The 25,624-nt window shown below is 32.0% G+C and overlaps 2 protein-coding genes across 3 annotated transcripts in view; both read left to right on the top strand.

The window, feature by feature from the left end:
- The first annotated feature begins 1,043 nt into the window (after positions 1–1,043).
- Positions 1,044–5,399, top strand: LOC139524884 (uncharacterized). The gene is made up of 2 exons (XM_071320022.1): positions 1,044–1,347; positions 3,772–5,399. The coding sequence occupies exon 2, from the start codon at positions 3,776–3,778 to the stop codon at positions 4,895–4,897; it is 1,122 nt and encodes a 373-aa protein (XP_071176123.1). The 5' UTR covers positions 1,044–1,347; positions 3,772–3,775; the 3' UTR covers positions 4,898–5,399.
- A 12,070-nt stretch (positions 5,400–17,469) lies between these two features.
- Positions 17,470–25,624, top strand: part of LOC139524863 (aquaporin AQPAe.a-like) — a 43,720-nt gene continuing 35,565 nt past the window's right edge. Inside the window, exon 1 of one of the 2 annotated variants that reach the window (XM_071319981.1) lies at positions 17,470–17,540. The gene's annotated coding sequence lies outside the window, so the exon portion shown is untranslated. The remainder of the gene's footprint in view (positions 17,541–25,624) is intronic. The other variant, XM_071319984.1, reaches the window with a different exon arrangement.

Raw genomic sequence — 25,624 nt, 5'->3', positions numbered from 1 at the left:
GGGGAAATAAATACAAATGTCTTCTTTTAGAGAACCACTGAATTGAATGAGACCAAACATGGCATTAGTGTTCCTTATGAGGCACTGACCAAGTGTTGTTACTTTTTAGCCGATCCATTATCCAAGATGGCCACCAGGGGGGGACTAAGTTTAAAATAGGACCTATGGGAAATACATACAAATGTCTTCTTTTAGAGAACCACTGCATGGAATGAAACTAAACATAGCATGAATGTTCCTTATGAAATGCTGACCAAGTGTTGTTACTTTGTAGCTGATCAATTATCCTAGAAGGCCGCCAGCAGGGACTGAGTTTAACATGGGATCTTATGGGAAATACATACAAATGTCTTCTTTTAGAGAACTACTGAATGGAATGAAACCAAACATGGCATGAATGTTCTTTTTGAGATGCTGACCAAGTGTTATTACTTTGTAGCCGATCCATTATCCAAGATGGCCGCCAGCGGGAGACTTAATTTAACTAGGACCCTATTGAAAATACATACACATGTCTTCTTTTAAAGAACCACTGAATGGAATGAATGCAAACAAAGCAATATTAAACCTCAAACATCATTATAAGTATCTGTTACAATTTTTCCATTCTTCAATATTATTTCGAAATCCCAAGTAGAATCAGGTGAGCGACACAGGCTCTTGAGAGTCTCTAGTTTTGTAACTCAGCAAAAAAATACGTAAATATCATTGAACGAAAGCAGTTGCTCGGTGGCTCTAGTTAATTACTTTATTATCTTTATCTTTTAATAATTGATCGTTCTATTCATTTGCTTACCACTATTTGCAGATCAATCTATTTAAACAAGAACGCGGATCAATACCATTCTTTTACCCATAGTTCATTAATTTTCTTAATGATAACCCAGATTAAGAAAGATACCTCGTCGTCCAGGACGAACACATCAAATCTGACAAAAACAAAGCTATTTTAAACCCCCTTTTAATCTAAACTCTTTAGCCATGTCATTTATAAATCAATATCTGTATAGTCAATGTTTATGATAAATATTTCAAATTGTCTCATCGATTTAAATGTCAAACCTCAATTGTTACTGTTTATTATTTAAAGCTTTTAAAAACGTTAAGTGGAAAAAGAGTTTTGCCAATGAGATGTATTTTAAAACGGAAGAATACATTTCAATGCTTCTGTAGTTTAAAAATTATCAAAATCTTGAACTTAATTATTATTTTTGTAATTTGCTTGTATTTGTTTAAAAGCTAATCCCTTGACATGATTTAAATAATTCTGTACAAGCCAGGACAGATTATGAACATGATGGATTTAACACTAGAAGTGTAATGTGTTGTCGTGTCTCGATTTAGAAGGTAAGTTTTATTCAACATTTTAGAAATATTACTATGTATCTTTTTAGTGTAAACATATATATATATAAAAGATTGCATTCGATTAAGACCTTCATTTTAAGAAATTCTTAGTGTTGTGCAACTGAAGAAGAAAATATACATTTTAACATTTGGCAATTAAACTTGGACAATATGTATACGCAACTCTTCGTAAGAGAGTGTTATACAAACTCGAGACTCTGACCGTTATATAACAAATAAATACCAGTATATATAACCTTTGAGTGTGGGATTTTTACGCTGTGTTGAAGACCCATTGGTGGCATTCGGCTGTTATTTGCCCTTTGGCCGGGTTGTTGTGTCTTTGAAACATTCCCCATTTCCATCCTCAATTTATTATTTTGTAGGAGAAAATGGTGCCGTTAACCTATCATTTTTTTCAGTGTCGATTGTAGATCAAAAGTTAAGAATGTATAACAGTATTGCTCCAGAAGACATACTGTCCCGGGGGAGGGGGAGTAGTCGATGGACCACTCACATTTTGTAGAAGAACCTTGGTCCCGTGTTTCTCTCTTTACTTGTTACAGAAACCAATCAACATTTAGACGAGCACATTCCAGCTAGATGAAATGTGTGAAGCTACAATCTTTTAATTATTCTTTCTTGACAATTTCATTTTTTTCTATAATTTTATATGTCTTTTTGTTCATATATGACCTAATCATTGTTTGATACAATAACCATACTATAACTTTTAGGTAACACCAGAGTCTTTAAATGTCAGAGGTCGATTTTTATTTGTTCCAAAGTTAATGTTTTATTCAAACAAAACACATATTCAACTGTTACAAAAGCGTAATTATCAAATCGTCACGAACACTTTTATTCTTTTAATCTTTTTCTCAATAATCGATCCCTAATGACAGTTAAACCACAGTAAGTATTGATATTTGTAAAATATAGGCCTGTGAAAGAAGTGTCCTTCAAATAAAGCAGTTATTTTATCTTTGTGCTCTCAACTGCATTAAGTTTGTATCTATGTAACTTTAGAGTATTAGACATACCTACTCAAACTTAAATGATTTAAACATTGTTGTTCATAAAATACACGTCAAGAAAATATAATAGTTTATTTCATATGAGATTTATGTATCTGTTCTGTTCATACCTATTCAAAATAAAATGTTTTAACTTTATTTAAATACATGTATACTTTTTATATAATTACGTTGATCTTGTGACACGATAATTGAATTGAAATATGACTCGATTACTATTTAATTGAATAAGGAACAAATGCGTTTTTAGTGTATCCTCGAGAAATTATGCCAACTTATATACCGTTATACATACACTTGATAAAAATTAACATAGAAGGTGCTAAATACATTACTTGATCTGTAAATTAAAGTGTAATTATTATATGTTAATGGGCATTTACATTGATAAGCTGATTAACTTAATAACTTTAATACAAATTGAATTACTCTTGTATTGTAAAATGTTACTTATGATACCAATATAAGAAAGTTGCGGTCAGTATGCAGGTCAGTGTAATCCAAAACACCCTCTACTTTAATAATGCTAAATCATACTCCATTTTCTCTCTCAATATAGAAATAAGATGATGTGGTATGATTGCCAAGGCCAAATAAAAATATATGTGTGGTTCCAGTAACCTTCCTTCCCTACTTTTTCACCTCAAAATTAGCCTACACTAAAGATTTTATTGTCTTTTTTCATTAAGCACTGTTAAAGTCAGAATGTTGCTCCCATAGACTCAATGAAAAAAAAAATCATAAAATAAAAAAAAATCCCTACCTACCTACCCTAACTTTTTTTCAGATGTAACTGGAACCACACATACTTTTTTATTTGGCCCAATGAGACAACTCTCTGAGACCAAAATGACTTAGAATTTAACAACATTAAGCCACCGTACGTCCTCAACAAAAAATAAACCCACACGTTTTTTGGTGGGGTTTGTGTTGCTCAGCCTTTAGTTTTTTAAGTTGCGTTTTGTGTACTATTGTTTGTCTATTGGTCTTTTCCCTTTGTAGCCATGTTGTCTGTTTATTTTCAACAAATGAGTTTAAATGTCCCTCTGGTAACTCAGTTTCGCCCCTCTTTTAGTTATTTAAGGCCCTGAAATGACAAAATTAACTATAAAATAATTCCAGCGAGAATACTAACGGCCTGATGTATGTGCTGATTTATGAAGCTAACTACATTTTTTATCCAGTGTCAAACCTTTTTGTAACCCTTTTTAGGACTTGGTGGAGGTGAGGGAAACCAACTGTTAATAAAATCGACTACTAAGAAATATTGACTATTCTTGTTTAATTTAAACCAGAAAACATTTCCACACACTCATTAAAATAGATAAAATCGGAAAAGATACATTGTACAAGAAATAAGTATGACCATTAAATGTTATTTTTGCAGAATCATGTCGAAAACAATTAACAAGAAGGCAGATAGTAAAGTAAAGACTGTCATGTTACCCGGAGAAAGAGGACCAGAAATCCAATATCGCCTGACTGGGTTTCATCAGACATCAAAAAGAAAAACCGTTCCTAGACTCCGAAAAGCACAAAATGCCCAGATTTTAGCAAAGAATGTTACAACAAATGTTATCCACAATAACAATGAACACGAAAATACAAACGCTTTATCTTTAGACAATAAGAATGCTCAACCGGAATCAACAATGGTGTCTCTGAAAGACAAAGATGATGTTAAAATTAGTAGAATCAGTGATTACCAACCTAAGCCTTCCACGGAATTTTGTTGTGCTAATGATAAAGATACCACCGGAAGTTGGATATCAGGGATTGAATTTGTGCAGGATGATCACATTATTTTACTGGATACTAATAACTGTAAACTAAAACGATTTAACACACTGTTCAGATTTCAATCGGAAGTCGAGGTGCCCGTTGATTGTGCGAGCATGACTAAAATATCGGATAAGGAAATTGCTGTTACATGTTTAAATGAAGTTCATTTTTATTCCATCGGCCATTTTGGTATGAGTCGATCTTCAAAACATTTTGAGGTGAGCGGAGATGCTTACGGCATTAGTTACGGGGACGGTAAATATGCAGTCACATGTGATGTAGAAGATGAAGATAAATGTGCTATTCGTATTCTAGATATATTTGGTGATGAAATACATGTGATAAAAGTGAAAGGGAGTGATAATGAAGAAATCGACATTGGTCCGTACTGCCAGATAGACAACATGCACCAAGTTGTAGCCGTGTCTGATTTCGACAACCGTTTTGTACGTTGTTATAATTTCAATGGTTCTTTAAAATGGAAGTGTGAGGTGGCGGGTGGTCCAAGAGGTCTTTTAAAAATTGGAAATGATTTAATTGTTTCAGATAATTATGGACAAGAAATTTGTGCAATAACGATAGATACTGGAAAGAAGAGAACACTTCTTCAAGACGAAGATGGCGTATTCAATCCAGAATTAATTGCATGTAATGGCAGAAACTTACGTCTTGCAATAACGCAGCGAGCTTTTGATACCATCAGTATTTTTAATTTAAGTAAAAGACAGTAACTATGAATTAATAATTGGGAGTATTATATATGATAGCTATTTCTTTATAATGTTAAATGTCTGTATCTAAGACAGAGGGGATATAGAGTAGACATTTACCCAACGACTCAGAAAACAAAAAGACGTTTAGATGTCAAAATATGATCTTACATGCATAGTTCATAGACTGTAAATATAAAACCAATTTTAAGATATGTTTTGCTGTTTTATGCCTCGCCTAATATATAAAAGGAGGCATAATTTCGAATCCATTAGCCGTCGTGTATCAAGTAAATGAAGCTTACTGTGAAGTTTTGCTCATTTTGATGTGAACTTTAGATGTATGCCAAATAACTGACAATGAAATGTGATAGTGTGAACGCGGCTTTATTTCAAAAGGAGACATAATGTTTATATTTGTATGGCTTTTTGTAGAATGTTTAAAGAAAACATATTCTTAAAAGGTTTAAATATTTAATGTATTTAATGTATTTATTGCCTATTAAATACCGTTCCTTGTTTAGAATCACTGTTCTCCCTTCCTTTCCCTTCTATTAAAGTCGTAAATAAACATAATTACCAAAAAAGTTTGAAGCCTGTCTGAATCACTGTTTGCCGGAAAATATCTTGTATGAGAATAAGGGATACATGAACACATACAAAGACATGTCATTTGACAAGGATGGGATTTGGTAAATCATAAGTCCTTCATGGCTTCAATGAACATTACAGACATGTCATTTGACATTCTAATGCAACAACGTTTGTAACGTTCATTTTGATTGGATAACGTCACTTTCTTACATGGCATCAATTGACAATTGATGCTATGGGACGTACGTGCAAGCGCAGACGGCATATGACAGATTTTAAATACATGTTTTAACGTTGTTTTCTGTCAGTTTCATTAGAATGGAGATAACAATATTGTATTTTAAGCTCCGACGGCATCAATTTGGGATTTGATGGTCGCAAATACCCGTTTACTGTCTCCGCTAACGCGTCGCCAGTAAACTTAATTTGCGACCATCAAATCCCCAATTGATGCCGTCGGAGCTTAAAATACAATACAGTTATCTCCTAAAGGATGAGATTTGGTAAATCATAAGTCCTTCATGGCTTCAATGAACATAACATTGAACAACAAATCGGAGGACTTACCTTGGTTGTATTGGATACCTAAGCTTCACAAAAATCCGTACACACAACGGTACATTGTCGGCTCATCTGCATGTTCCACTAAATAATTGTCAATTAGATTGACTTAAATTCTGTCCGCAGTGAAAGAAGGTCTTCAGATAAACTGTGAAACTGTTTACTCGCGAAGTGATATTTACCATATGTGGATTCTTAAAAATTCTAAAGAACTTCTAGATATTTTTTAATCTCGGTCTTTTTCTGAAATTAGTTCTATAAAAACTTTTGATTTTTCAACCCTATATACCACCATTCCCCATGTTAAATTGAAAATCGCATGAAAGAAATAATCCACAATGCCTTTCAACATACAAATGGTAGCATACGCTATAAATTTATTACTTTGGGATATCAGAAGGCATATTTTGTTAACAGTGAACAAAAGGGTAAAACATGCTATACAGAGGGACAAGTGATCAGTATGCTGGAGTTTCTTATCGACAACATATTTGTTGAACTTAGAGGTAGACTTTTTCAACAAATTACCTGTAAACCACCCTTCCCCATGTGAAATTATAAATCTTTTTGAAAAAACATTGAAAGGCAATGTGACATTTACATTTTATGACATCAAACACGCGAAGCAATGCATGTGGTTTTTAAATGTGATAGATGCTTCTTGTGCTTTTTTGTTAAATACTTGTTTGTTTTGAGATTGTGACACAGTGATGACTACTGTACCCATATTTTGACTATTTTACCTATTATGTCTGCATTGTTCACGCATCGTTGTAAATATAATGGAATTTGATGCGACTGTCATACAAGTGAGAGGTTGAGCGCTATAAAACCAGGTTCAATCCACCATTTTCTACATGTGAAAAATCCCTGTACCAAGTCCGGAATATGACAGTTGTTGTCCATTCGTTTGATGTGTTTGTATCATTTGATTTTTCCATTTGATTAGGGACTTTCCGTTTTGAATTTTCCTTGGAGTTCAGTATTTTTGTGATTTTACTTTTTTCCTCAAAAGAAAATGCCTGCACCTAATCATTGTTGTTGTCCATTCGTTTACAGTGTTTTAAAAGCTTTTCCACTTGATAAGGGAATTTCCGTTTTGATTTTTCCTCAGAGTTCGGCATTTTTGTTATTTTACTTTTTAACTGATATAGATTTTGGTACAGACACGTATGATTTGCAGTTAAATCTATTTTTTTTTAAATCATGGTGTATTTAATACTGAAGTTTACTAGTTTGCTTTTCTTGATGTTGAGATAATTAGAGTTATCGTTCGTAGTATGTTGTGTCTTATTGGATGTTTTATATTTTAAAATTCATTAATTAAGATTGCCTTATAATACTCCTTCATCTATATTCAGGATTATTTTCGCCAAAATAGGTGAATCTAACGTAAAATTGTTTACGATGGTACTGAAGAATATCAACTTCACCTTTGATAATGATAATTATCTACAATTAATGGACCAGCTATGGGCACCAAAATGCTAAAATAGGTTTGGGCAGATTAGAAAAAAAACCTCCATGAATCGGTGTCTTCCTCCTATTCCCACTTTTTAAAAATACCATTCCTTCTATTCCCACTTGCAAATAACAATAGATGTTTTGATAAATAATTTGTTTTTATAACAATCAGGGTTAATTAGAATTTCACCTAAGATTTACCTGTATTTTTTTTTTAAAGCATAACATATTTGGTACACTGTTTGGGTATAATACCTTGTTTATTTGTAATATGTTTCTTTTTTCATCAAATTGATACTTAAAAATAGAGAAAAATTATGATAAATAGATTGGAGTTAGATTTATTTTTAAACTTTTGAATTTGTACTTAAAAATGAAGAAAAATTATGATAAATAGATTGGAGTCAGATTTATTTTTAAATCTTTGAATTTGTAACTTTAAAAAATTGTCTGCTTTACTAATAAATCATGATATAAATAATATTATAACCAAGTATAATCTTATATGTATATATATATATCTTTATTCTCACAAACCAAATTACAGAAAGGTATAGAGATAACTATACATATTTCAATACAATTACATAAACAAGTTGCTTTCTTTAAAAAAAGAAATGCAATCGTAAACCCAAATGCTTGTTTGGCATTATATATATATTAGATAATTGTTAAGTAAACTTATTAATATGGGAAATTTAAGTCAACATTTTCAGTCCCAGGGGAAACCTGGACATATAAATGTACCTTTTATGGATAAAATAGATGCATATGTTAAAGATTATAAAAATATATGAAAGGAAAATGTATTGACAGATGCACCTTTCACTATAACAGAAGTTAAAAAGTGTATAAACAAATTAAAAATGGGGGAAAGTGCAGGACCAGATAGAATTGCAAATGAAGTCATTAAATATAGCAGTTATGTTACATGTAAATCCATAACTAAACTTTTTAATTTAATTTTAGAAACAGGTAAATATCCGATTCAATGGAGAAAGTCATACACAATATTAATTTTTAAATCTGGAGACTGTACTGATCTTAATAATTATAGGGGTATATCTCTCCAAAATTGTATTGCAAAACTCTTTAGCTCTGCATTAAATAATAGACTAACATTACATTATGAAAACATTTTTGCAAATCAACAGTTTGGATTTAGAGTCAATCATAGAACCACAGATAGTTTGTTTATACTAAAATCTTTAATTTCAAAATATGTAAATAAAAAGAAAGAAAAGATATTTGCCTGCTTTGTTGATTTACGCAGAGCATTTGACACTTTGTGGCATAATGGGTTACGATACAAACTCATAAAAAATGGGCTAGGGAAAAAATTTTATGAGGTAATAAGTGATATGTATAACTTAAGAGAATCTTCTATTAAAATTGATAATAAAATTTCTAAATCCTTCATATTGGAAAGAGGTGTTAAGCAAGGGGATAGTTTAAGCCCTACTATTTTTAATTGTTTTATTAATGATATACATCAGATTTTTTGACAATACTTGTAAACCTTTAGTCCTTCAAAAATCTGAATTGTCCAGCTTAAGTTTTGCAGACGATTTGGTAATAATGTCAAGTTCACATATAGGACTGCAGAATGCTATAAATAAACTAGAGAAGTACTGCTATGACTGGCAATTAACAGTTAATACTAAAAAAACTAAAGTTATGACGTTTCAGAATAAATTTTCTCCCACCCCTGTGGTATGCTATAAAAACATCCAATTAAATGAGACTAAAGAATACAATTTTTTAGGAAACATTATTAACTATAAAGGTAATTTTAAAAATGCTATCCAAGAATTATCAAAAAAGGGATTGAAGGTCCTATTTGCTTTAAAAAGTAGATTTTCTAACTTTCAATCCATCCCTGTTAATTTATCATGCAAACTTTTTGATGTCTTAATAAGACCTGTTTTATTATATAATAGTGAGGTATGGTTTATGGAAGATTATTTATCCATGTTTAAATCTTTGAAACGTTCAGAACAACATGGTTCTGTTTGTGATACTTTGTCGTTAGAAGATAAATTTTGCTATGAAATGATTCATAATAAATACTGTAAATCTGTCCTAGGACTTAGGAAAACTGCATGTAATATTTCAGCCAAAACAGAACTGGGCAGATTTTCTATGGCTTCATTTATTAAACCACAAGTTATGCTATATTTCTGTAGATTTCATACCCATGATATTAATCCTCTGTTAAAAGAAGCCTATGAATTAAATAAGTCCCTGCATAATGATGGTTTTCATAGTTGGTATACAAAAATTTGCTCTAAATATTTTTAAAGAGACTGGATTAAATGCTGAAGATTTTGAAACTTATGATAAACCATACAATAAAATTAAATATTCCTTAAAGATGAAGTTTAAACAGATATCACATGAATTTTATACAAAAAAAGTCTTGAATAAACTTTCTTCTATAACAGACAGTTCGAAATTATTTCTATATAGTCAAATAAAAACTGAGATAAAAATTGAAAATTATTTATTAAAAGAATCAAATTTTAAAACCAGACAATTAATTTCTAAATTAAGGGTTAGTGACCATAACCTAGAAGTTGAAATGGGAACATATAAAAATGTACCCAGAGATCAAAGGTTATGTAAACTTTGTAATAAAATTGATGATGAATACCATTTTTTTCTATATTGCAAACTAAACTCAACTTTAAGAGATTGCTTATTTTTAAAGATTAATAATATAAATCCTGATTTTACAAATTATCAACCACTTTTAAAGCTAAAACAACTTTTAAATCCTAAATCTGAGCTTTTGACAGAAATTGGTGACTTTATAAAGCAATCTTTAGAATTGCGAAAATGAGGTCCATGTCCATCAAAGGTTACATTAATTACCATTTATAACTATGTTTTTTTTTATGTTTATATTTGTAATTCTTCACTGTCTGTATTAAATGTTGTATTTGTGTTTGCTTGACCCATATGGGTGTATTTTGCAAATAAAATTATTATTATTATTTAATAAAAATATTGTCTTATATTACTTTTGTTGTGCATAAGAATTAGAAACTGACATTGCCTGTTTAGTGGTTTAAATAATGTAATACCGGCTTCACACATCAACGTATAGATCCGACGTACGTCGGCCGAGGTAAAAAAAATCATGCACGCTACCAAAACGCTAGTAATTTTGATGCATTCAACCTGTCAATCATATCTGTATCGTGTGCACAACGAGCTTAAAGCGTGTATTGGGTGTGCGTAAAGCGTACCTTAGCGTTTCTCCTGGTCTTCCTACATTCCCAACTGCAGGTCTGTCTATATGTGAATGTTTGTCAATAAGTCTGTCACATTCGCCCGTCTGTTTACATGTTTACCAGTCCGTCTATGTCCACTGGTTCGTCTACATGTTCACTAGCTTTGAAATAGCTTTCGGTAAGTGCGATTATTTCAGTGATTTATGTCTATTGTTTTTATGTAAGTTATTATTGTGCACCGTACCCATAATTTTAGGGACGCGAATTGCAACTGATATTTTACAGTTTTTCTTGCGATGTGTTGTCCTTACGGTTTGGTTCATTTGGGAGGGTTGGGTTTATGGCCACCACATTGTTTATGTGCCAATGTCCATTCTAAAGCCAGAAACATGTAGTACAGTGGTTGTTGTTCATAATTAATGTCGGTCAAGTTGTTTTCGTAAATTATTTTATTATCAATAAGGCTGTTTAGTTTTGTTTGATTTTTGTTTTTAAATCTTAATGGTCGGGGCATTTAATAGCCGACTAAATTTTTTTTTTTTTTCATTTTTGGAGGCCGCTCGGTGGCCTTTAAAGACTTACTACCACGTCATTGTAACTCTGGTTGGTATTTGTATCATTAGTGCTGGACCATGGTCGATCCTATATGCACCTTTGAGGCAGGCGGGATATTTTTGTAGATCTTGTACAGCTCAAACTAATGTGAGTAGTTCCTGTACTTCTATGTCTAGTCCCATGTTGCATGGTTAGAGAGGGTGTAATATCTTCTGTAGGTTTGATGAAGTTTCACCCGTATCGGACTTCTTTGCCTAAATGAAAGCTTTAAGGCGACTAGTATTTTTGTATGCAATGTTCCCTTAACGTGTCTAAAACTTATCTGTAGCGTTTTCAACGCTCGTGTAGCGTGTATATTATGTGCGTGCAGTTTACAGGTACATGTATATACGTTTGACAAACGCTTGAGCTGAATGATTTTTTTTATGTTCCATTAAAATTTTCCTGAAGTAAAAGCGTTCACCAAGCGTATATCTTTGCATTTCGACGTACTTCAAACTTATGGAACGCGTGTTTAAACGCTTGCGTAAAGTTCCTCTGGTGAGCAACTAAGTTACGCATACGATGATACGGACTTTGTTTATTTTCTTTTTTGACTGATTGTTTTACATTGTCATTTCGGGGCCTTTTATAGCCGACTATGCGGTACGTGCTTTGCCTGTTGTTGAAGGCCGTACGGTGACCCATAGTTTGTATTTCTGTGTTATTTTGGTTTACTTGCAGATAGTTGTCTCATGGACACCAAACCCGATATCTTCTTTTTTTTTATATTCGATATCTTATCGCCGACCTGGTTAAGTCTGCTAAAAATGCATGCATGAAAAATAGATATAGGAAGATGTGGTGTGAGTGCCAATGAGACAACTCTCCATATGATTCATTTTTAGGTTATCAGTCGTAATTAAAGTGGCACATTTAATTCGTTGTTTCATTGCTTGAAGTATCATTTCTTACATCTGCATGGTCAAATGTGTATTATTTTAAAATAAATTTTAGATTTAGATTTCAGTCACGGTTATTTTCCCCCTTCATATTGAATATCTATACTTATCATTCGCATTTTAATGACGAAAAGGATTCAGAGGTTATTAAAAAAAGTAAATAATGTTTCAATATTTAAACAAAGAAAATAACTTTAAATTTGCAATATTAATGAAAATAAATACGGACATAACTTTCATAATTAATTTTAACGTTTTTTTCAATAAACGATTTTTTTTTAAATCCTCGTTTTTACACCTATTTGAGGCACGTATTTATGATTATATTTCCATGTCCTTGGTCTATCCTAGACGTAAAATTTCAAAAAGTGCTAATACTTTTTTTAAAGATATTATTTTTAATTGTTCTCGTTCAAACTATTTTATTTTTTCATATTCAATATCTATTTAATTTTATTTTTAATAACCATTTTTTTTTTATTAAAGTTGCAATATTTAACCAAAAAAAATAACTGTAATTTAATCATATGCAAGAAAGACTTCCCTTTAATTTCAGTATAAAAAAAATAAATAGCTTGCTTTTTACAACATGTACATCTTCACTAAACGTAAAATCTAAAATAAAATGCTACTAAAACTCTTTCTAAAGATTTTATTTGTAATTATTCTCGTTCAGAATATAAAGCGCATTGTTTACATGAAATCTTATCTCATATCTAAACACAGCTGGTTACATCGTTTGACTAATTAAAATACTACGCATGTAGGTTAATATTAGCAGCTTGTAATCGTGTGCAAGAAAATATTATATCATAATAAATTTCAGATCATAGTACGTAAAATATCTCTATAGCAACTTAAGATGCTAATGCATATTCAACAGATTTGTAAGCTATTGCGCATGCATTTGAAAGGTGGTCATAGCTATTGCGCATGTATTTGAAAGGTGGTCATAGAAAGACCAGAAGTGTTCCGACTAACATCCGGTGTTCCGAAAGACTACATCACTCGTCCAATATATACTGCGTAAACCCTCAGGGGTTTACGCAATAAATAATGTATGAATGTAGATAGAGGCATTCACAATTGTTCACCCAGAAAAGTTCAATTTGTTATTGATCTCCTTAATAAGTTTACAAAGTTCGTTCAGTTCTGTACATTTTGGGGAATTCATGATCATTAAGTCATAAAACTTCAATGTGTTTGTTCTATTTCTATAATAATAATTGTAAAATGCAATACATTGTTTTCTATAATTATCGAAAGCTGAACAATTAAAAATGTAATGGTATTCATCACCAATGGCATCTGAATTACACAATACACATTTTCTGTTTTCTCTTTCTATGTTTTGCCATCTTCCAGTTTCTTTTGGAGATTTCATGTTCAAAGTTCCAAATTTAAGAAATAAGGATATCTGCCGGTCATCCAAAATAAATGTTTCTCAAACTCCAAAGTAACTTTAAATAAACGATAATTTAATGCTTTTGGTGATTCCTGTTGGCTTAAGATGTGGAATAAAAGTATACTTTAAAATATAATTACTTGGACCAATAATCAAAGATGTAAAATAATGGGTGAAAACTGTTAACTTTACTTCATTATTTATCTTGTTTAAAAAAAACAGAATTTAAACAGATGCAAAAATAACTTATTACCTGTTCTAATAAAAAAAAACCTGGTCAATTAACAGTTGATTAAAAAATGTTTGTACAGTATAATCCTTTGTTTGCACAAGTTTTCCTTCTATTCCCACATGAAATTTTACCTTTTCTAACCAGATTTATAAAAAGTGGGAATAGAGGGAATGAACCCATGAATCTTCATAAAAAAATAGCTTTTCTGGTTTAGATTCATCGATGGGCAATGGAATCGAAATAAAGTGACGACAACATATATCAAAGCATCAAATTTACTAAAGAGAAATCTTAATAAGAAGTCACCATCATCGATACATCCAACTGCACAATTTACTAAGAGCATCCCGTACAGTCATTAAGAGTTCAAACAATGAAAAAACAAAAAAAACTTAACTAAGTCAACTCAAAACCTGATGGAAGAGATGGGGCTGTAAACACAAAAGTAATCAAATAAGATTTCAGAAAGCGGAAAATATCACAATAGGCAAACTGCTCGTGTTCTGACTGACCACCCATCTTACAAAAAACCAGCTCTGGTGCCATTCGTGAGATTTGAAAATCATTTGAAAAGAGTCCCAACTATACAAGACCTTTCTCAAGCCCCAATGATAGCCTCTATGCAACCATAGTCTGCGAAACCTGTTGGTGCAACCGGAACTATCTTAGCTGAGTTTTGCTTCTGTAAAATACCGTTCATATGGTGACAAAAACAGGAAATATTCCCTACAATAAATCACTCATTAACACCCCACAGTAAGGCCACCAACAGTAAATAAGTTTGCAGTGTGACCTGCAAAAGTATAAATGCTATTTACATTCTATTTAAAAAACACAGTATTAGTTATAGGAATGATATCTCAAAGAAGCCACTTCTCTCAGTCAATATAAATATCAACCGATGGTGTTTTACTTCCAATTATAACTATCCACCAAATTTAAAATGAAGTGGACGAAAGCAATTATAGCGAACTATGCGGTTTTCATCAATGAGAAAACCCCATACCGTATAGTAGACTATAAAATGCCCCAACATGAAAAATATGAAATAATTTAATAAAGAAAACTAACCGTATAGTTTATAACAAAACAGTTTACGAAAACAAATATAACTGGTATGAACCAAGTTAGCCAACATTGCTATCATGAACCTCTTGAACGGTTACATCTACATTCAATAATTCATGATCAGATTAATTTATTCCTGAACATCGGAATGTGCGTCCCCAACTGATTTTGATGCATCGTGTAGTTCCTGTAACTCAATAGTATCCTCAGTGCTTGATTGGGCAGATTGTTCTAGCAGGTCCTCCTCTGACAGATATTAAATGCTAATTCCGGTGTGGTTGTATTATCCGAGGTTGATTTCAAAAGTTTTAATCTCGGTATTGGCTATACATGACACTGTCTTTAGTATTTATTACTAGTAGATCAAAGACAATTGAAACATGGACGGAAGAAATATTCTGCTTCAACAATATTTACAACAATCTTTAGTCAATTTCACAAGTTCCAAGAAAGAAAAACATCCATTTAAAAAGAAATTAAAAACTCTAAAAAAAAGATACTGCATACACCTGATTCCTCCTCGTTGTGAATTTCAAAACCAGGAGATGTAGAAAAAATATATTTGTTGGCCTTCACTTTCGGCAACATGTTGAAGATTTACCGTCTCACATCAAAATCACAACCGTAGAAAATGCGGGCCTCAAGTCCTCTTTCTGCCGACACCACACTTGTCTCTATGGACGTCACCTCCTTCTACACAAATATTCTACATGCAGATGGCATTGATGGATGCAGAGAAGTTTGGAATTAACCACCAGTACAAGTAAGTTCGTTAGTAATTAGGTATTTTTTTAATGGAAATAAAGTCCAGACATTGGACTATAATCAAATAAATCAATTAGAAAATTAACATATACATGTGTTTATGAAATGGAAAGAAATTATAAAAACTTTATTAGATGAAGCATTTAGAGTCAAACGAATATGTTCCAACACTGAAACAACTGAAATATTCTCAAAATCCGATGGAAGATCTTGGACTCTAAACATAAGATTAATCAACAAAAATTTCAGGAAGCGGAAAATATCCCAATAGGCAAACTAAACGTGATCTGACTAACCACCCACCTAAATAAAACAGCTCCAGTGTCATTCTTAAGCATTGGAAATAAGTTGAAAAGTGACCCAAGTATCCAAGATCTTTCTCGAGCCCTTATGATAGCTTCTATACAACCCAATAGTCTACGAAACCTGTTGGTACAAGTGGAAGTGTCTGAGCTGCGTTTATCTTTTGGAAAATATCGTTTATATGGTGACAAACGCATCAAATATTGCCTATAGCTACATCACTCATCAAACTCCTACAGTTAAGCAATTAACAATAACTTCAATGTTTTACAATGTGACTTACCAAAGTATTTACATTCTATTCCACAAAGACATCAATAGTTACATGACCGACAGTGCGAGGGCTGTAAAGCCAGTCAAGGTCGTTAAACGCTTCCATCATCATAGTTACATGACTGATATCACTAAGAAGCCACTTCTCCGAGTTAATTTAAAAGCGATGGTTAATGTTTGCTAACGTGAACTTTCTACCAAAAATTCGTATGAATTTGATGAAACGCATTATAGGAAACCGTATGACATTCAACAATGAGACAAAAAATACATGACATGAAAAATACGAAACAATTCAATTGGGAAAACTAACGGCCTCACTTATAATAAAAACAGTCAACGGAAAACAAATATGACATATATGAACCAAGCAAACCAATATGTCTATCATAATCCTCTTAAATGATTTCATTTACATTTGATAATCCCTCATCGGATTCATTTATTTCTTTATATCATATAGGGCGTCCCCAACTGATTTTGAATCATGTACTTCCTGTAACTTAACAGTATCCATGTTGCGTGTTGGAGCAATCTCAGTTGTCCAAGCAAGTAAAACATATGAATCTTTCTCTCACGGAGATTCAGAACTACGTCCGCTGTGTTTGTAATATCTGAGTTGGGTGTCGGTGGTGGTGTCGATGGAATATGATTTTTTTAAATGTCTAACATAACTTTGTCCAACCTCCTAACATTTATACGCTGAAGATGATTTACGACCTCATTTTCAAGATGAAACATATTATATTGAAATTGTAGCATTCTGTAACCTTTCTATGTGCACGTTCCATTTGATTGAATACTTCTGAATCAGATTAATCATTTAAACCCGTGTCAAAATAAGACCTTTTTTCATGTATTGTTCTACTTGAACAGGAAACATTAGAATGCACTACCACGTGTAGGCCCTATGAATTTAAGAACACTACTAGTATTATATTTATATTGAGCGCACAATATTATTATACATAGCGCACTCAATAATAGATTGTGCGCACTGAATATATATGGGCGGCACTATGAGTGTATATACAGGTCTCTAACAGTATGTTGATTACAATTCAAAAGTACGTCGTAGAAAACCGAAACAAGGAGAAAAAAATGTCCTGTTATATAAAACACTATAAATTTTCTTTCCGTCTATCTGTCAAAATAAAAATATGCACAACTCCTCCTCCTGCGGTTGATATATATTTGAACAAACGTGCAACATTAGGATGCCAACAGACGAAGGGAGTTTGTTCAGGATTGACAAAGTTGCGCAGAGGTAAGAAGTCATCACATTTTATTCGCCTCGTTCTTTATATGACTGTCCAAAGTATCAGCAACCTGTAATTTAGTGGTTTTCGTAGCTCTAAGTCATGATTGTTTTTATATTTATTGTTTTGTTTTGCTTATTTGAATCGTTTCAAATTAAGTATAAGTTTTACTCAATGTTGAAGGCTTTACAAAGACCTATTTTTGATTCCACGTAATTTATGAAATAAATGACTCATTGGCGATACTTCATATGAGGGTCTGTGTTTCTTACATAAAACCTACCCCAACACGGTTATGAGGTAGTGACTGAAAACGACACAGAACTATTGCAATGTCATCTTGGTTGACCAATGACACGTGTCTGTGTCTCGACTCATCAGGGACAATTGTTCACGACTTTAATTCTTAAAAAGTCATCTACTATGTAATTTACCGATTTCCCTATTTTCTATTGTGACATTTTGACTGAATGTGGATATCTAATGATGTATGTGTAGGAAATGATGCTAATCTTGTCGTTGCTACCGGTCTCATTCCGTTTGGAGGTTATGAGTTCCGACAATTTTATTTTATCTTAATTTTAATCTTGACAACAAAATGGATTCGCAAGTTTCGAAAATCCATCCGTGTAATGCTGTTGCCTTTTTTTATACTTTAATTTACTTTTTAAATTTTCATAAATTACTAGTATTAAATAATAGTATCTTTGGTTTAATTTATAAGAAAGGTGGAATACACATAAAAATGGAGAGCGGTACCGTTCTGTTATATTCATAGATAGCATGTGAAGTTTCGACAATCTGTCTGTAAAAAATGCTAGCAGAAACCCATTCAAAGTAATATGATTTATTTATCTTTCATCGGTAAAGGCTATATATCACATTATATTTAGTATTTATTTATCTTTCATCGGTAAAGGCTATATATCACATTATATTTAGTATTTATTTATCTTTCATCGGTAAAGGCTATATATCACATTATATTTAGTATTTATTTATCTTTCATCGGTAAAGGCTATATATCACATTATATTTAGTATTTATTTATCTTTCATCGGTAAAGGCTATATATCACATTATATTTAGTATTTATTACTAGTAGGTCAAAGACAAGTGAAACAAAGACGGAAGAAATATCCTACTTTAACAATATTTAGAGTATCATAAAAGTAGTAGTTCCAAGAAATAAGAAAAGCATCCTTTTAAGAAGAAATTCAAAACTCTTGTTCAAATAATACACTATCTGATTAATCTTCTTTGTACATGTGAATTCCAGGAAATGCAAAAACACCTTTTTACAATGCATATGAAAGAAAATTTGATCACAACATCAGTGAATCCGAAACCTGTTGACTCTATTGAACGAATAAACAAAAATGTAATGTCTTCATATTAAACATATTATTTTTTTGATATCTTTATGTACAGTTCCAATGTGCAGACACGATTGGTAATTTCTATTGAAAAATCAATAAATGATTAAGATTCTGAGGTTCCAACTCGCACTGCCAAATGTTGACCCTTGATCATATATCTCCTTTCGTTTAAAGGTATTTATATATGCACATTCTAAGCTTTCAAAGTTTCGATTTAAGCGTTCCTGGCGCTTAACGCTTAAGAGGCAAGATATTTTTATTGATATTTCATTTTCTAACAGAAATTAAGTGATATCAGATATTTCGGTGTTTAACAAAATTTCAGCATAGTGATCAGATATACTGTATAGACTATATCCAGATTAAACAGATGACATATGTATTCAATAATGGTCAACTCAATTATGATGCATCATTTAACAAGAATGAGATTTTGGTAAATTCTTCGTGGTTTCAATGAACATTACATTGAAGACCAAATACGAGGATTGACCTTGTTTGCAATAGATACCTATCGTAGGGTGGTTGTATCGGACACAAATTAAGGCTTAGTAAAAAGAACGTCTGCTTGTTTACTTGTATTGTAACTCAGACTAGCTAACGTCACAACAAGGGTGACGTCGTGTACATAGAGAGCGGTAGCGGGAACACTTCATGTGCAATTCTTAACAATACCCGAGCTTCGCAAAATTCCAAACAAACAATGGTACATAGCCAGCTCATCTTCAAAGGAATTCTACACTAGATTGTCAAAAATTATATCTGCACTGAAAGACGGTCTTGGGAAATACTATTAGACTGTTTACTCGCATAGCTGAATAACTATACATAAAAACCCTAGAGAACTTCTAGATAATTTCAAATTTCGATCTTTCTCTGAAATAACTTCTTTCAAAACTTTCAACAATGTATTTCAAAACCCCAAGAGAAATTGTAAAATCATCTAAAAGAAATAATTCGAAAATCTTTTCAGTAAAAAAGATGGCAGCATATGTGTTGTTTTGGGATACCATACGGCATATTTTTAATTAATACTAGAACACACCCGTGATATGACGGGTCCGTGATTGAATTAAAGTATATAACTATGCGCAAGCCTTATTTTAGTATTAGTATTGTCATCTGTTAAAGTCATGCCGATTATAAGATACACAGTTTATCTCTGCTTTCAAGTCTTTCTGTTTGAACCCGTCGAACTGGAACTTATCAATTATTGGTAATATTAATTATTTGGAAAACAAAAGGTCCTGGAATGGAGTATTTTTTAATCAACAGCATTGTCCTATATAAGTTATAAGTAAAGTTGAATTCTTTGCCTCGCTGTTTTACGTCATGCCCACTAATAAATTGAAAACTGTACCTATACGCCTTATTTTTAGTCCAGATTTTTAGTATTCGTATTGTTATCTTAGAAAGTCTAACTGATTTTAAAAAAATACTACAATAGGTAACAATTTGACAATTTAGTATAGTCCATTTGATTTTTATAAATCTTCAAAAATTAATTCTTAAAAATTCATCTTTACTAATAAATATTTTTTTTCTTCGTGTGTGTTAATGTATGATATATACGAACTCTGACTATTAATATCACAATTTTGAACCAATAATAATAAAAGTTACCCATTAGCTCTCTATGTTTTTTCTATTTTTTTAATATTAAATACTCAATGGAGTATGTATGAGTAGTGTAACAGCCTTCTATTCAAAACAAAAACATTAGACATGTGCTTTAAACCTGTTTTATTGTACCATGTTACTTTACTCATTTAAATAACTCTGGTTATGTGATTACTGAGTTTTCTGTTTGCATGCTTTTGTATTTCTCATTGCATATAGAAAGCTCAGTAATCACATGACCAGAGTTATTTAAATGAGTAAAGTCACATGGTACAATAAAACAGGTTTAAAGCACATGTCTAATGTTTTTGTTTTGAATGGAAGGCTGTTACACTACTCATACCTACTCCATTGAGTATTTAATATTAAAAACAATAGAAGTAACATAGAGACCTAATGAGTAACTTTTTTGATTTTTGGTTCAAAATTATGATATTAATAGTCAGAGTTCGTATATATCATACATTAACACACATGAAGAAAAAAAATATTTATTAGTAAAGATGAATTTTTAAGAATTAATTTTTGAAGATTTATAGAAATCAAATGGACTATAGTGTCAACCCTGTGGTTATGACCCGTGTATATATCATATTAATCCTGAATACAACGTTTGGTGGTGCGCCTGTCAGATGCGGAACGTACATATAAGGTAATAGGTAACAGGTGAATATACTATTGGTATCGGTAGCGGACTCGACCCGGAACTTCTTCATTATTGGCAATATTAATTACGTGGAAAACAAAAGGGCCTGCAGTGGTGTAATTTTTAATCTACACCTTTGTACTATATTAGTTATATATAAAGTTGAATTCTGTGATTCGTCGTTTTTACGTGATGACGGCTGACAAATTGGACCTCGTAATTTTAGTATTATAGATAAACAAAAAGGTAACACATGCTACTCAGAGGAGCATTGGATCAATATGCTGGAGGTTCTCGTATACAACATATTTGTTACATTTGAAGATAGACTTTTTCAACTAGTATTTGACATTCCAATAGAAATGAACTGTGCGCCTCTCCTTGTCAACATCGTACTATATTTGGCCTTTTAAACATTTTTTGATTCGAGTGTCACTGATGAGTCTTTTGTAGACGAAACGCGCGTCTGGCGTTAATGTAAAATTTTAATCCTGGTATCTATGATGAGTTAATGGTCAACCTCTTCTTATTTTCATATAAGTGGGAGTTCCTCTAGACACTTGTCAAAAAACAAGAAAATAAAAGATGACCATTTTGATATGCTGATGCTGTTTCCAACAATCAAAACTTTTCTGATCGGGTTCCATTATAGAAACAACATACACGTTTATTTCTTTTTCATCTTTAAACTTATTCCTCGAATTAGACAAAGCGGTCGATTTTAATATAGAAAATATAAATTTTCCCAACATTAGCAGTAATACACCAACTTCATATGAATAAATAAAGGCAACAGTAGTATACCGCTGTTCAAAACTCATAAATCCATGGACAAAATACAAAATCGGGGTAACAAACTAAAACTGAGGGAAACGCATTCAATATAAGAGAACAACGACACAGCATTAAAATGTAACACACACACACACACACACACACACACACACACACACACACACAAACACAGATAGATAAGTACAGTGACACGTCTTATAGTAATGTGAATTCACACTCAAAAATAAGAGAAAACATATACATTTCCAAACTCATTCGGTTTCAAGAGCTTGTAGCTGCTACTCAGACTCTAAAAACGTCACCATGCAGTGCCTGGGCAGTAAGTTGGAGATAAGGGACTTTCTGTTTTGAATTTTCCTCGGAGTTCAGTATTTTTGTGATTTTACTTTTTACAATATAAAATGCTGTACCCATTTTTTTATAAGCTTACCTATTTTGTATGTTTGTTTTGCTTTAACATTGTTGTCAATATGATGGAATGCAATGTGACTGCTATACAAGTGAGAGATTTAGCTAGCTATAAAACCAGGTTAAATTCACCATTTTCTAAATAAGGAAATGCCTGTAACAAGTCATGGTATGACAATCGTTTTCAATTTATTAGATGCGTTTGAGAATTTTGATTTTGATTTTCATGTGATTATCAAGTCAAAAGTTAAATGGTTCTCGTAATTTTACGTGAAGCTTTTTTTTAAATTTTTTACATGTTAAATAGGATAGATGCAATTACCATAGACACCCAACTTTAAAATTTCATTTGCATCTTTGTTTTCCCAGTGACTTCAAATATTGAATTTTACTTTTATGTCTTCTCATAGTTATTGTCAAATCAAACTTTTGCAATACGATTTGTATTGTCCCATTTTTGGCCATTATGTTTTCTGGTCTGTGCATCCGTCCGTTCGTCCGTTCGTCCGTTTCAGGTTAAAGTTTTTGGTCGAGGTAGTTTTTGATGAAGTTGGAACTTGAAACTTAGTAAACATGTTCCCTATGATATGATCTTTCTAATTTTAATGCCAAATTAGAGATTAACCCCATTTTCACGATCCACTGAACATAGAAAATTATAATGTTCTTGTTTTGACATTTTTGCAGTGACATACCGAATATGCGGCTTATACTCACACTTAAAGTGAGAATAACGCTAGTATAATCTTTTAAAAATTTATGCCGAATAAAAGACCGGTAGATTTAATTAATCTGACATTGACTTCATACAAGGCCTTTTCCAACATCGAACAGCAATATGATTCCCTTTTTCAGCTGGTTGTATTTTGATCAACTGTATGAACCTTCATAATTGCACATTTTCAAGATAGTATTCATAAGTAAAAAAACTCTGCTGAATGTAATAAAACTTATAAAAAAAGGATTAAGCCTACATATATTTACAATATGAAAAAAAAAACAACACACTAACAAATTTGATGACGGACATTTCGTTTTAAATTTTCTTTCGAGTTCAATATTTATGTGATTTTCCTTATTAGTTCGTATGCACTAATATAATAATAGGTTAAGATGAATTTCCCACAACATTCTCGGGATACTTGGAGTTCAGATATCAAGTTGAATAATCAGCAATAATGATAATATCCTAATCTCAAGATATATATTTTGAGTTTAAATTTGATCTTTATTATCTTGTTCGACGTTTATCAATTGGTCTGATTACATAAGGACTATACTTTATATGGATAACAGGGCAAGTTTGATATACGACGTCAACGGTCTATGATATAATAACCCTATGTGACAAAAATCATGTAAAGGCAATTAGAGATCAGCTTACGACATTCAGCAATAGACTGATGTAACAAAATTATTTAAGAATACATGAATTTTATATAAGCAAAACATAATCATGTATGTAAATGTGTATAATAAATCAATACTCTAAATGGTGGGATGTAAAATTATATATGATTATCTGTAATGGGAGGCTTTATCTCGTTTGCATTTCTCAAGGTAAATAAGATTTTGTAAAAATACGGGACCCCCCAAGTTGCTTTCTGACTGATTCGTTGCGATTGTTGGTATATGTCTTATGTAGTTGAAACTCAAGTCAGTTTAAAAATTTGTGATGCATTTTGGTGCGATTACATCCACTTGGTTGGTACCATTACTGGTGGATAGTTATGAGTTTGGCTGTCCCTCTGGTGTCTTTCGTCCCTCTTTTAGTACCCGGGGATATCACCAACCAAGTAACCTGTACGTCTGTTTGTTTTGTTCACACATCGTTGTCAATTTATAGGAATTTGAGACGACTGTCATTCAAGTGACAAGGTTAGCAAGCTATAAAACCCGGTGTAAACCACCATCTTCTACATAAGAAAATGCTTGTACCAAGTCTGGAATATTATAGTTGTTAAACATTCGTTTGAAGTGTTTCAGCTTTTGACTTTGCCATTTGATTAGAGATTTTCCAGTTGAAATTCTCGGAGTTCAGTATTTTTGTGATTTTACTTCTTTTTGGTACTGTCATGAACATACGGCATTGTTTTATCAAAATTTGCAGTAATACAATTTTGAAAATCTTTTTGAATCAATAGCATGCGCAATGCTGTTAGTTACTCAGACATCAAATAAACTGATTGAAAGATTATGTCTTCATCACATGAATATCAAGCACAATCCCTCCTGTTAGGGGTTAAGTATCATTCAAATATGAGAAAAACATAACCTGTATCATGCCAACAACTAGAATAAATGTGTTTATTTCCGTTGCAAATACCCTATAAGTAAATCAATATTAAAGTCAACATATGCCATCTTTAATGACCTGACAACAGTATCGTAACTATATCCCTTCTTGTTAAGTCTGTTTAAAGGTTTTGTGAGGTTTTGAGGCGAATGCCGACGTTTTTGTGATTTGTAAAGAATAATTCAATAAAAAATTGGATGTGAAATACCTGAACGTATAAGATGTCTGCATGTTGATTTATATTTACGAATGATGTCTTTGTACCGATGAAAAAAAATAGTAATAACATTAACGGTACCGATTTTCCTGCACCAGATGCGCATTTCGACAATACATAGTAAATGTTTTGACTAGTTTGTGTCATCGAAAACCCTAGTGCAGCAATAATTGTTCAGTAATACTTAAATTTCTCTCGCTAAAATCTAATACGGTGTTACATACACGAGCGAATCTTACAAGTTGAGATATATAAACACAATAAGATGGTGACAAAGGAACGTCACCATCTAAAAATGGATTATAAACAAGAGGAAATCATCTCTTTTGTCATAAATTTTGGCATAAAGCGTCCCGTTAATGATATAGATATCAAGAATTTTTTATCTTCTAGTTTCAATAGCAAGTGAATGATCACGAATTCTAAACTTGCATATAATTTTAAAATATACCTACAAATGTAGTAAGTTGGGAAAGTAAAACACTGCAAATATCAACCAATGTATGACAATCTGATTACGTCTGAAGTGATAATTTTAGTGTATCTATTTCATGCGTTTGATGGAGGAGTTTTTAAGTTCAGAGTATACCTCAAAAACAAATTGAGAACAAGCTCTGGTAAATCTCATGAAATAACTTGAGCCAGTTATGATAAATCCATAGCGGGCTGGGGAAGCTGATATGTATATTCTGAAGACTTGATGAAGTTGACGAAAAGGGACAAATTAAATC

Source organism: Mytilus edulis, chromosome 5 (assembly GCF_963676685.1).
Source record: "Mytilus edulis chromosome 5, xbMytEdul2.2, whole genome shotgun sequence".
In the NCBI taxonomy this organism is placed as follows: Eukaryota; Metazoa; Mollusca; class Bivalvia; order Mytilida; family Mytilidae; genus Mytilus; species Mytilus edulis.
The sequence above is the reverse complement of the archived record's forward strand: the minus strand, read 5'-3'. Positions and strand labels throughout refer to the sequence as shown.

What these genes read in the sequence shown, in the direction of transcription:
- LOC139524884 (XM_071320022.1), top strand. Translation starts at nt 3,776, where the DNA reads ATGTCGAAAACAATTAACAAGAAGGCAGATAGTAAAGTAAAGACTGTC.